Source organism: Pleurodeles waltl, chromosome 5 (genome assembly GCF_031143425.1).
Source record: "Pleurodeles waltl isolate 20211129_DDA chromosome 5, aPleWal1.hap1.20221129, whole genome shotgun sequence".
In the NCBI taxonomy this organism is placed as follows: Eukaryota; Metazoa; Chordata; class Amphibia; order Caudata; family Salamandridae; genus Pleurodeles; species Pleurodeles waltl.
Window position 1 is genome coordinate 745,709,711 of NC_090444.1, and position 13,268 is coordinate 745,722,978.

The 13,268-nt window shown below is 43.8% G+C and overlaps 1 protein-coding gene across 1 annotated transcript in view; it reads right to left on the reverse strand.

Annotated features, from left to right (window-relative positions):
* Nucleotides 1-13,268, reverse strand: part of ACOXL (acyl-CoA oxidase like) — a 981,865-nt gene that overhangs the window by 374,574 nt on the left and 594,023 nt on the right. Inside the window, exon 15 of the mRNA XM_069234707.1 lies at nt 9,578-9,689. Within this exon, the coding sequence (XP_069090808.1) occupies nt 9,578-9,689 (112 nt within the window). The remainder of the gene's footprint in view (nt 1-9,577; nt 9,690-13,268) is intronic.

Consider the following 13,268-nt stretch of genomic DNA (forward strand, 5'->3'; position numbering starts at 1 on the left):
TAATAGACAGATCATAGAGAATGCCACAAAAAATATTTAGTGGCAAAGCATAAAAATTATAAGCACCAAACATTCAGTATAGTTCTAAATTAAATTCAACGTAGATTCGCCCCTAAGGTGGGGAGAAAGGGTCTCTCCCAATCAGAAATCTACACGTCCTTTTATAGGACTCTAAACAAGGACATCCATGCATTCTACATGAGTAAATGATTCTCAGAAATCACACCATTAGGGAACAAGCAATAAGAAACATTTCACTAGAGAGTACATTCAAAATTTCGCTCATGGCAGTACTACATTGAGTTTGCAGGCATTCTTACAGTTAGTTTGACATCAATTTGATACACTCTCTGACAATAGCCTGGGACTGTCGAAATGTCATTGGCTAGGTAAGGATTGAAAAAAATGTCTCTCCGAGAACATTTCTCAGTTTATTAGTGCTAGCCTGACAGTTCATTATCTGGAACAAGAATAACAACAGTTGCCACGTGATCTTGGTGAGGTTAGCACAAGATGGAGGAATCCTAAATGCAACCTGGGTTAGCCTAAGCATGTAAAAATGTGTGGTATAGAAAATATATCGTTAATAAGCACTCACGTTTGTTTATTAAGCAACAGGAGATTCGAACTAAATGGTTATGAAACAAGTCAGCGTTTTTTCAAAATTAAGCAATTAGGTGACTTTTCAGGAAGTTCACTATGTGTTTCTCAACTGTTAGCACGCTTTCATTTCACGGTGCTCTCCCCTACAAACCTTTTTTTAAATCCAAAACAAAAAATGAAAAAGGCTAGCGTTTTCAAAACACTGTGAAAGTTAACTGGTGGTATGCCTTTCCTGAGTTAGAATGCAGGCTTCAGCAAAAGCAAATAAAGACAGGTGGTTATATTTAAAGGTAGGCTTAGCATTTAGCGGGTTACCGGATGTCAGTACATATGCTGTCAGAAATAAAGCAAGTACAAAAAACTTCCCAGAGCAGGCTCAACTAAAATGCATGGAGTTCTCCACATACCTCAAACTGCTTCTGGCTAATCTGGTACAAAAAGACATTCCACCGAGTACCTCATATAATATACCACTATTTTACTACCTGATACGACTGGTAGCTGATACTCGTTATCAAGCACTAAATGGAAACACGTCTAAACTCTAAAACAGAGAGACATGAAAGAGCAGGCTCAACATATAATGCGCTATACCCAAAATCCAGAAAATCATACAGAAACTGCAGGAAAAGATGGTTTGCAGTTAGATAATCTGGCATTTAAAACTCCAGTGTGCCTATCATGATGCACCTTTCTGCGATGCTGCAGTGCACAAGTGGTCTCAGCTTTTTATTTTTAGTGTTTTATGTACATTTGTTAACTCAAAACATCTCTACATTAGTGTATGTTTTGCTGACAATAAAGCTCAGAACTATAGGACAGTAATTGTCTATCTGTGTTTCAGAGCTGTGCTGTCAGCAAAAAGACAACATACATGCACTCTGTCCCATTCTGCCTTTCAACCTCTTCCAAAACCACAAACACACAAACTCAATCACATATGCAAGATACATTTAAAGAATATAAGTAGAAAAAAGGAATCATGTTGCTGCCTAAACAAGGAGGGCATACACCTGCAATAAAATTAAACATGGTAGTGGGAAGCCCTCTCGTAATCAAAGGTATTGTATAAAGTATATATTGTTTTAAAGTTCCAGCATGACTGCTATGTTTAGAACCAATATTTTGGCAAGCTTGGAATAGTAAAATAGTGTCACACTACGAATAAACCAATTAACGATCGACACTTCATTCAGACGTGGTCGTGCGGTATGCTGTGCTCTGCAGATGAAACATGCAGCAAGCAATTGGCCCATTTAGGGAGTCACAAAATACGCTAAAAATGAAAAGAAAAAGAGAAGGTAAAAATAAAATGGGACCTGTAAAAAGAGAAAATGAATGTACTAGTCAACCTACCCTAGCACTGAAGTGCACTCATTTTCAGGCAAATGTGTACATACGATCACACAATGGGGATTTGGGAAGGGGGGCAGCCAACCACTGGGAGGTCTTCCCCCGGGATGATTGGGGAAGTGGAGCAGTCCGTGACTGCTCTGTGCTTAATTTACCCCAGCAGGCATATAACTGGACATTTTAGGAGGCCAGCCACAATTTTGTCTTGGTGGCACAGCGGCTGATATTAGCTGCGTAGCATGTTTCCTGTTTGGTTAACGCTTTGCTAGTATGTCTGGCTATTGCTTGTTAGGGAGTGTAGTTGGGGTCTGTTCATATTCACAGTACGATCTTGATACTGTTTAGTGAGGTAGAAGAGTTTAAAGATATTGATTGATCAAATATGTCATATGAGGCCAAGGTCACATAGGCACTGTGGCTTCTCAGGGAAATGGGCCACCTCAATCTGGTGGCAGCAGAACCGCTGCAAGGGGCTCAGCCTGGATGCAGGGTGTCCAAAGAGTTGCAGCGGCCGTCTTAGCCTGCAGGGCCACAAAGTGTTGTGGGGGCCAACATGGTAAGCGGGCAGGGCCACTCCCGGGTTTGGAGAACAGCCCTGGGTGGGCGGAGCAGGGCACAGAGTGTGCAATCGGAGCCGCAGAAGATTGGTGAAGAGCATGTGGCGGCCAAGATACGCTGATTCGACGAAGCGAGTAGGGGAGCGCGTTCGGCAACATCAAGTCTGACGTGCGAGCCTGCTCAGGGCAGCAGAGAGGACTTGTGCATATATATGGGAGGGTGGTGGGCCTTAGTCAATGCTCGAGCGATGGCAGGGGAGTGGAGGGGAGTGCCGGGACCTCTGGAAGCAGGGAATCTGAAATGGTTACCCAAAATTATGGGGAAAGGAAAGAAGGAGGGCAGCTGGGAACAGCTGGTGTGAGCTGGGAGGGAGTTGGATGGCTGGGGTAGCTAGCAGCTGTGGTCACAGGGACAGGGCAGTCATCAGAGAGGTCAGATAAAGGACAATCAAAAGAGGGGGAATCTAAGGAGTCTGAGGTTGCGGCCAAAACAGAGCCCCTGGAGAGAAAGGGAACTGAAGGTAAAGAAGCCTCCAAACATAGAGATTTCCAAACCACTGGGGCTCACTTCATGTTGGGGGACCAAAAAGAAAAGTCGAAAAGGGGAGTATGCAGAAATGTTGAAGCTGCCACATAGGGAGTTATGGGCAAAAGAGGGTTCAAAAGAAGGAATACGAGCTGGGAAAATGGTCTAAAGTGGCAGTCATGATGGAAAATTAAGACAGTGGCCTTCCTTACATATGCCAGCGTATACTATGAAAAATACCCAGAGAGGTTGGTCGCTCTCTTCAAATATATGGACGTCACTAGGAAGGAGCAAGTAAATAACAGGGATTATGCAGGGGTTCAATACGAGGAGGATTTTACGGCATGTATAGTGCTGACCCGGACATACAGTGGGGGTAAAGTGACACAGATTTATGGCAGCATACTATGGGGCCAGCAAAATTTGGGCAAACAATCTTCGTTGCCTGCGGGCTACTAATAGTTTATAGCCCATTTCAGGTAGAGGACAGAATAGGGTACAGGAGGTGGGAACAGGAACAGTCAGACTGGGGCATGATGGGATTTCAACAAAGACATCTGCACAAGAGAGTATTGTACGTTTTGGCGTGAATGCGCCAAATGTTCAGGCAGACCTGCCTTAGTTAACTGCCACGGATGTGGGAATGACTCAGGGGGCACGGGCGACATTGGTAGCAACAACAGGAAAACATAAGAGGCCAACAGAGAAATGCACCTACAAACTTCTGGGGAGGACTAGGTGCCGAGGGCCCTGCAGGCAAAAGCTCCTACTCCAGTTAAACTGGACAGATTGAGTTCACATAGTAGGAGCAGCAGGGAGGAGCGGCAATCCTGATGGATGGATTCACTTGAGCTTTCAACTGGAGTATGCGGGACTAAGGAGGTGGCGCTGGGCAGACAATCTGAAATCGGTAAGCACACACACAGACAAGTGGTTTGGGGAAAACTGAACAAAAGTGCAGGAAGGGCGCATGGCAGGCCCTTTTACCGACTGGCAGATGGAGAATTTGATAGTGTCCCCCAAAAAAGAAAATAGACAATTTGGATTGATTCAGCACTTGTCTTGGCCTGAAGGGAATTCAGTGAATGACTGTATTCCCAAGAAGCAGGTGTCACTGACATATACCACAGTGGATGTGGCCCTGGTGCTACAAGAGGAAGCTGGACAAGGAGCACTTATGGCCAAGAGTGACATTAAGTTGGCTTTCTGTTTGTTGCTGGTACACACCAACAACTTTGAGCAACTGGGGACATAATCTGAAGGGCTTTGGCATGTGGAAAAAGTGCTGCCCATGGGCTGTTCCATATCTTGTGCACTGTTTGGGTGCTTCAGCACCTTCCTTCAATGGGTATTTTTGAGACAGATGAGCCATAGACACACTACACACTACATGGGTGATTTCTTCTTAATGGGCGAACCAGGCTCAGAACAATGTCAGAGTTTCCTGGGCAGGTTTCAGGACATTATGAGAGACTTAGGAGTGCCACTGGCACCTGTGAAAACAGTAGGTCCCAGTACAGTCTAAGCCTTTTTGGGAACTGAGATTGATTTGGAGGCAATGGTGGCTCACCTACCAGAGGACAGGAAACTGTAAATGAGGTTGCTGTTAGACGACATGCTGAGTAAACACAAAGTTTAAGTGAAGGAAATCCAGGTGCTTTTTTGGACATCTGAACTTTGTGTGCTGAGTTGTGAGGGCAGGTAGGACATTTTGCAGGCGGCTGGGTTTGTCTGGCAGGGCACCGGTTACTCCAACACCATGTGAGGCTATTGGCTGGTATGGAAGAGGACCTGCACAGTGGCACCTATTCCTGGGATCCTTTAATGGATACCTTTGCTGAAATGGCAGGAGGTGGAATGGGATGCCCAAATATTCTCGGACGCGGGGTGGGAGTATGGGAGGTTAGGGCTTTTTGGCATATACTGGAGTACAGACTGGCCTCTGGAGTGGAAGTGGGGTGGGCAGAGTATTGCTTTCTTGGACTTTTTCCCCTGGACATAGCTGTGATTGTATTGGGGTCTGAGCTGGGTCACAAAACAGTGATTTTCAGGATCAACAACATGTGAGTAGTAAAGGGGCATAACATAGCTTTCAGAGCTAGACACGTGCCAGGAGTGGGCAACGACACTGCAGATGCTTTGTCTCATTCACAGTGAGAGAGATCCCATGGGCTGACCACGGACACAGAGCCCACCAAGACCCAGATGCCGCCAGAAGTGTGGAAAATAGAAGACAGAGGATGCTTCAGCTGGTGCAAACTTGTTAGCAGTTTGCATGTGGAAGTGTACACACAGGCCTGGAGTGACCTTTTGAATAATGGGGCTCGCAAGCGACAGGAGGGATGGGCAAGAATACAGGACATGGTGCAATATATTTTGATGTTGATTGAAAAAGACAATTGAGGGTGACAATTTCAGGTAAACTAGCTGAGATGGCATTTATGGGAAAACTGGTCTAAGGGTTTGCCCCATCAGCAGGCGAGCTGGGCAGATGCATGTTAGAAGGGTGGGCCATGGAAGAAGGTAGTGCAAGGCCAACAAGGAGACCAGTGACACTGGGATTGTTGAGAGAGGTGATATCAATGCTGCCCAAGGGTGCTAAGACTGTGAGGAGACTATATTGTTTAGTACTATGATGTATTTTATGTTCTTTAGGGCATTTAGAGTCTCAGATTTATTAGGTGGTCGAGGTCTGCTGTGGGAAGAAACTCACAAGAGCATGGCAAGAATTCAGATATGGCTCAGCAGGTCTAGAACTAATCAGAGGGGACAAGGGAAAACTGTGTGGCTGACAGCATACCCTTCAGAGGGGGTCTGCCCACTGCAGCAGGATTTGTTGTTACGGGCTCATGGTGTATCGGGCTCGGGGAGTATCGGGTTGGTGTTCATACACAGTGACAAAAAGCCAGCTATAGCTTTTCAACTATCAGTTATTTTGCACAAAGTGGTGGGGGTGTGGATGGGCTGCTTTTGGTACACAACTCCTTTAGTACAGACACGTCTACAGAAGCGGGAAAGAGGAGTTGGAGCAAGGAGCGGATCATGAAGGTGGGCAGATGGGTTTCAGATTGTTTCAAGTGGTATGTGCGACGGGGGTAGAAGAATTGCTGCAACAATGCCTATGGTGAATCTGGATTTTGCAGGTTCGATACTCATCCCAGAGACCGCAGGTTTGTTGATTTGGCTGTTGGGGCACTCCTTCATAAAATGGGCACAGAAGCAAGCTAGAGAGAGCAGCCAGGGGGCCAACCTGGGTCTCACCCCTGATATATATTGCGTGAATTGGCATGGGAAACGGAGGCTGCAGTGGCAGGAGCAGTTGCTGTGCCTGAATAGGCTTTTGGTGAGAGGACAGTGCCCGGACATTCTGATCTTGCACCTGGGTGAGAATGATATGGTGAGTGAGAAAGGTCTAGCGATAATAAAAGGAACGAAGGAGGATCTGAGGGAAGTTCAGCTGCAGTGGGCTGTATTCCACATAGTATGGATAGCTTTTGTTCTGTGGAAGATTTGGCGTGGGGCAACAAAGCCAGCAGCTATTGCGAGGGCAACCCGAAAGATTAATAAAGTAATGCACTCTTTCTGCAGAGACAGACGTCTTACTATATTAGAGCACTCTGATCTGTGCTTTGAGGACTCAAAATCTTTCAGGGGAGAAGGGGGTACATATATCTTTTCTCAGTATGGAGTTATATCTGCTGCAAATCTCAGAAGGGCTGACCAAGTTATTAAACTTTCCTTCGCCTAGTGATTGGAAGGGGCATAAAAAGTCTAGTTGGACCCTTTTCTGGTGACGGGAGCATGTCAAGTTGCCATGATTTATAGAAGTTTATGGTTGTTGAAAGCGGCAGTCCAGGCTGAAAGGGAACAGGCAGACAAGATCATTCCTGAACGAGCCAGAAAGTTATAGGTTCACTGGAAATTATGTCAGTTAGAGGTTCAGAATAACACTAAACTGGAAGGGAGTTTAAAGCTAGCAATCACTCAAATCAGCCTGGGGGAAATAAAGTATTGCAATAGTGAAGAAGGTGGGGGGGAGGGTTGCAGGGTAGGGGTGGGCGTGAGTAACATAGGTAAACTGTTTGTAGAGTGAGGATGGTAGTTTATTAAGGCAAAGGCCCACGAATGTTTTTGTTATGTGCACCTGTTTTCAATAAAGCAGACTTTTCACACAAGTCTGATGTCAGTGGTCGGTAATGATGTCCCATTCTTCCCCAAATGGTGCCACTCACACTGCTACAGGGCCCTATGCTGTCATGGATGGAATCAGAGTGTAAATGTTGACGCCCATACAGACCATAGGTAGAAGAGGTCCAATCTCAAGGCCCCCTCTCTCTAATATTAATATATATAAAACTAAAACTTGCGCCCTTAGGTAACTATAATTCGCGCCCTCGCCATGTACAGTTGTCTCATGAATAGGTTTATTGCAAATGTTGCAATGAGAGTATGAAAGATGGCATAGAATATGTCATCAATAATATAATATGTGGAGTAATTAGCTGTGCATGGCGAAGGCGCGAGTTATAGTTACCTTAGGGTGTGAGTTTTAGTTAGTAAACTGCTGAATTTCTATGATTTTGTATGAGTAAATTCAGAACCTAACTATAACGCCCCTGTAACCTTTGTTTTTTTCAGTGAATTCCTAAGGTTTTTTTAACGTATAGTAATTTTAATTGCTATACGTGAACCCAACCACCCGCCCTGAGACCAACTGTCTATAAAGCACCCAACCTTGACCTGTGCGCTGCCTTCTCCTGTGTGCAGTAGCGGTTGCCTGCGGCCAACCCCCCCTAGCCACCCAACCCGATGTTGTGCACGACCCTGTGCGCATTCACTGTGAAAGTTAGCCGCAGCCTCTGTGGGTGTGAAAACAGGTGTGAGAGGCTGTATCTGGGGGCCAGAGTGCCTGTCAGATGGTCTGTTTCGGTGTGAGGGTGCTTACATTAGTCTTTTAGTGGGTGCGTCAGTATGTGTGCAGGTCTGTCAATGGGTGCATCAGGGTGTCGGTGGGTGTGTGATGGTCTCAGTGGGTGTGTGAGTGAGTGCGGAACTGAGTGGGTGCATGAAGGACTGACTGTGGCTGTAAGTGAGTGCATGAGGGTCTCAGTGGGACTGTGAGTGGCTATGTGAGTGTCTGAGTGAGTCTGTGAGTGGGTGCTAAGTGTCTGAATGGGTGTGTGAGTGGGAGAATTGATTGAAAGAGAAAGAGAGAGAGAGAGAAAGAAAGTGAGAGAGAGAGAGGGAGAAAGAGTTTTTTAGGCTTTGATGTCTGATATACTTAGGATGAGTTATTTCTCTCCAATTTAAAATAAAAATTAAGTTTAAAAAAAAATATGTAATACTTTTTTTCTATAACATTTTTTTTAAAAATGCAAAAGAGTCCAGCGGGTCTCGAACCCCCACATCTTGGTGTGAAGGTCTGCGACCTTCCCACTGAGCTAAGAGGGTTCATTTATTTATTTTTTATAGCCCTTTATGGGCTTTCATATAATTTTATAAAAATAAAATAAAATAAATTATCAAAAGCCCTTTATGGGCTATCTGGGAGCGCAGCCGGCAAGCCACAGCAAATAGCTAGGAGCCGGCCCTGGGGGTGGCGGTCCCCAGGGCCATCAGTGGCTCCACGAGGAGGGGCCGCCCAGCCACCCTCCAACAGGACATAGCTCCTGGGGGTGGTGGTCCCTGGGGCATGGGGGCCCCCATAGGGACCCTCTTTTTTTTGTTTTGTTTTTTTACACTTTGCTCCAGAGGGAGATGGTCCCCAGGGTGCAGGGGGCCTGGACCTGGCCCACCCGGGGGCCTATTACAAAAAAAAAAAAAAACACAACACAACAGAGCCAGTGCTTGTTTTAAAAAAAAACGTTTGCAGCAAATTCCCAAATATCGCAAACTCAGCGCAAAAAAATAATCAAAGAAAATGTTTTTTGCTCTGGAGTGGTCCCTCTACACCTCCCCCCCCCCCCCCCCCCCCCCCCACACACACACACACACCAGTGCTAAGAGGTCTGGGTGTCCCTACCCTGGCCCCTTTTATTTTAACTTTTTTCTGGGACTCGGCTTAATCCCAAGACGGCTGTCAACACTTTCTGGTTTGTAGTACTGCCAGCCAATCAGAGCTGTGCATTTCCCTGCAAAAGCTCATCTTTATTCGCAAATACTTCACAGCCAGAGATAAACAATTTTGAATTTCCCTATATTTCTCAAAAACTACTGAATGGATTTACTGCAAATAAGCAAAAGCGTGATCTGCATACCGACAGCTAGTTTTCAGCCAAATTTCGTGTAATTACGTCTAGTGGTTCGGCCTACAGTCGTGTCTAAAGAATCCCATGGAAATCAATATGAGAAACGCAACCATTTTTTAGCCCCATTTTTCTCGGCCCCCACATGACAGATCATCCTTAAACTTTCCGTGCGCAACAAGAATCACTGCAACACTTTTTTTGGACAGTTTTGTGACGATTCGTTTGCATCTTCATAAAGTTCTGCGCTAGTCATTTACTATGATGTTTGGCAATTCACGTTTTTACATTACCTTATTATAAAGTCTGGCCGCTAAACCTCTTTGTAGCACTCTTTCCCGAAAGCTGACTGCTTTCAAAAGGAACGTCAGATTTCCAATTTTATCCACATTAAATGCCAGAAAGCTGTAAAAATAATAGACATGTAGTTGTTTTAATATTGTACCCTTCATTTAACAGAATAACAGAAAAAACATGTTCACAGCGCACAAGAATAAAAGCTACATTTAAAAACACTATCATTCGTCAACAGAGGCATAGTCTTTCCGAGGCAACGCTCAGCATGAATTGTAGTTTAGTCAAGACTTGGTATGATTTAAATATTTCCTTCATTAATATTTTCTCTGTCAAATTGTATGCATACGAGACCTCGTTACAAATACAGTTTCGATAGTTCTTCCAATGAGACGTTCTCGCCTTGCATCTAATGTCTAAGAATTTGTTGCCCTCTAGTGACACGCCCCAAGAAACCTTTTCGGCAGGCATGAAACCAAAACTGTTAAACAAACACATTGCCCATGATGTACTGAGGTATGTGGTGAGCCACGTAAATTAACAAGGTTGCACCGGATGAGTTAAGAAGCGTTTTACTATAGGGTAAAAAAAAAAACACGTAATGGATCCCAATCAAACTGACAGACACCAGAGATATGGAAGAAGAAAGCAGGCGCCGGCTCGCGTATTCAAACATACCAAAATCACCCTACATATGTCACAGAATACCACATCTCCTCACTTCACACAAACATTAATGAAAATTGCTAACAAATAAAGCATGCAGTTACAAGCACCAAACAAATACTGAACTCTAAGTACATTAATCAGAATAATTAAACTATTTCTCAAAATCATGCAAATATACAGCCGCCCACAACGTGTGACTGCATTGTGATGTCTGACATTTTGTTCATTTTTTAGTCAGTTGGTAAAGATTTATGGTGAAAAGGCATTGGCCACACATTCTTTGCGCCTGCACTATCAGCAAGTAATTTTGAGTCAACAGTGCTACACGTGTTTTCTTTATCAGAAAGGGAACAAAATGTATTTTAAGCTTGTGAAATGTGACACCTATTCTCCACACCCTTCATACACTTCACAAAAGAAGCCCCAGGAACGCAGACACAAACATGCAACAACAAACAAGAATATTTTAACCTCTCAGCAGCAATTTTGCTCTGAAACTCTTGCAACGAGACCAGATTCCGTTTTGACAACCACCTACTAACACCCAACCTTACAAAATTACGATTCAAAGCTTTAACATTTAAATGTCCATAAACCTTACGTCTCCAATACCTCGTGTTTTTTTATCATCATGCAGTCTCTAACATTAGGCAATCTAGACAACATGTTTATCATACTAGTATCTCTTCATTTTATCCGTTTTTTTCTTGACATACGAACAAACTTTATTGCAAACCACGTCCTATTCATAAATTCCACATTATTAATTAACCACTTAGTAACATGACATGTCCTAGCTTTTCTCCCTATCAACAGAACAAACGGAGAAACTGAGGCAGTACTGTGCGTTGTATTCTGCTATGCTAATGCCTTCTGCCGCAAATATTCTTTTACATCTAAACCACATGTCAAACGAAAATGAATACCTTCCTTCAGAAACGTGTTAACCCTCTCAACAGCCCCATTGGATTAAGGGCTGTATAGAGGTATTTAGTAATGTTTAATATGCTGATCTTTAAAAAATGTCTCCATCCTGTCTGACACCAGTTGCACACCAACGTCCATGACTAGTTCAACAGGAAAACCTTCCAAAGTAAAAACTTTATTCAGAAAGTTAATTCCAACATGAGCACTTGTTTCAGCCACAAAATCACGATATGTCCACTTTTAATAGTAAGCAGTTAACACAAGATATCTCGTATGTCCTAGCAGTTGTGTCAATGATCCCATAAAATCCAAAGCCAGCTTGTCCCAAGCATGCTCCAGAAAAGAAACTGGAATGAGAAAAACATTTTTCACTTTCCATTGCTTGGCAGACAACAGACACTCTTTATACATCTTAATCATGTTTTTTTGTTGTTGTTTGTTTTCTCTTTTTTGATGTGTCCTCATTTACATTATTTACTTCCATTCTGAAATCGAAACCCATGTTCCATTCTTTCGCCCCTGGAAAGATCCGAATATTCATAATAGGAAGTCTGGGGATTAGGAGACATGACTATATGTGAACCCATCCACCATTGTGTCTCCGTCCGATATAACAATCATCTGACAACTGCTGGCCTGTAAATGAGAGCTTTTTATATAAGAAGAGCACCCTGATCCACCCACCTTAACCAAGGTCTCCACATGTTTGCTAAATCTTTTGCACAGAACTGACTCAGGTCTAAGTTACATGTTGTGGCCACAGAAGTCAACCATTCGGATCATGGGAGGGGGGGGGGGGGTTGGAGATGTCCATTGCCTACAGATCTCCCTTATACTCAACAATATCAAGAAAAACAGCAAGCTCCTTTTATAACCATACAGACTATGTATCTTGGGGGACAAGCCAAAGAGAATTAATTCTGGGGTACACACTAACTGTAAATGTAGTATCGTACATAACACTCCAAAAACCTCTGTCCAAAAACGCAGGATCTGGGGGCAAAGTACGAACATATGAATGTCATCAGCCCCAGAGAGGCCCCACTTCCTACAGGCCATGTTCTCTTTGGGGCTAAATATGGCTATTTTCTTGGGAGTATAATATGCCCTATGAAGAATGAAGAGGTGGTTCTCTCTCAAATACACAGGCTTCACCACATGATAGAGGAGCCGCCATGAAACTAACCATAATTTAGAAACCTCTTCGCTCTGAGTAAGATTGGCCCATAAATTACCAGGGAAATCCTGATCCAGGCTGTCTAAAAATAAGCTGTAGTAAGCCGCTACTTCTTTCCCACCCAATGGACCATTAATCAGCAGCTCCTCCAACTCATTTGTGTCAGCTCCCATTTCTTGCAGGGAGTGGGCCCAATTTTGTAGTTGATAATACTTAAATCTAGATAAAGATTCCTGCGTCATTAACACAAATTCCTCCCAGGATTTTAGTTTCCCTTCTTGAAATACCTGACCTCATTCCACAATGCCTGCTTCTCTCAAGGGTCGAGACAGAGAATCCTTAAGGCATTCTGGTGTACCCGGGGAGTCCCATATGGTGGCATAAACACTACAGTAAGATAAGTTTGTAATATTCCTTGTCTGTGCCATAGCAGACCAGCAGATTGTAGAACTTTCAGTCTTACTCTTTTGTAAAATTTGGGGAGACCGAATTCATATAAACATTTTTGTCCGTCTCCCCCCTCACGTTTTGACATGACCTCCTTTAACTGTCTGCCATCCTTCCCCGATAGCAGGTCTTTTGGGTTCTTTAACTGAAAGGCCCAAGCATATAGCTGGATATCAGGCAGAGCTAGCCCTCCTTTATCATACTTCCTTCTAAGCTTCTTTCTTGCAATTCTGATTCCCTTAGATGCCCAGATAAAGCTATCAATTTTAGCTTGAAGTTTTTGTACCCCTATCCTTTTGAAATGTACTAGAATCATATTAAAAAGAAAAGTAAGCTTGGGGAGAATGGACATTTTTTATTAAATTTACTCTTCCATATAAAGTTAGCGGGAGATTTGACCAGCTCAACAGAAGTTTATTTATCTCTCGTGTCACACATTTCAGGTTTTCTACTGGAATGTCCTTCAAGTC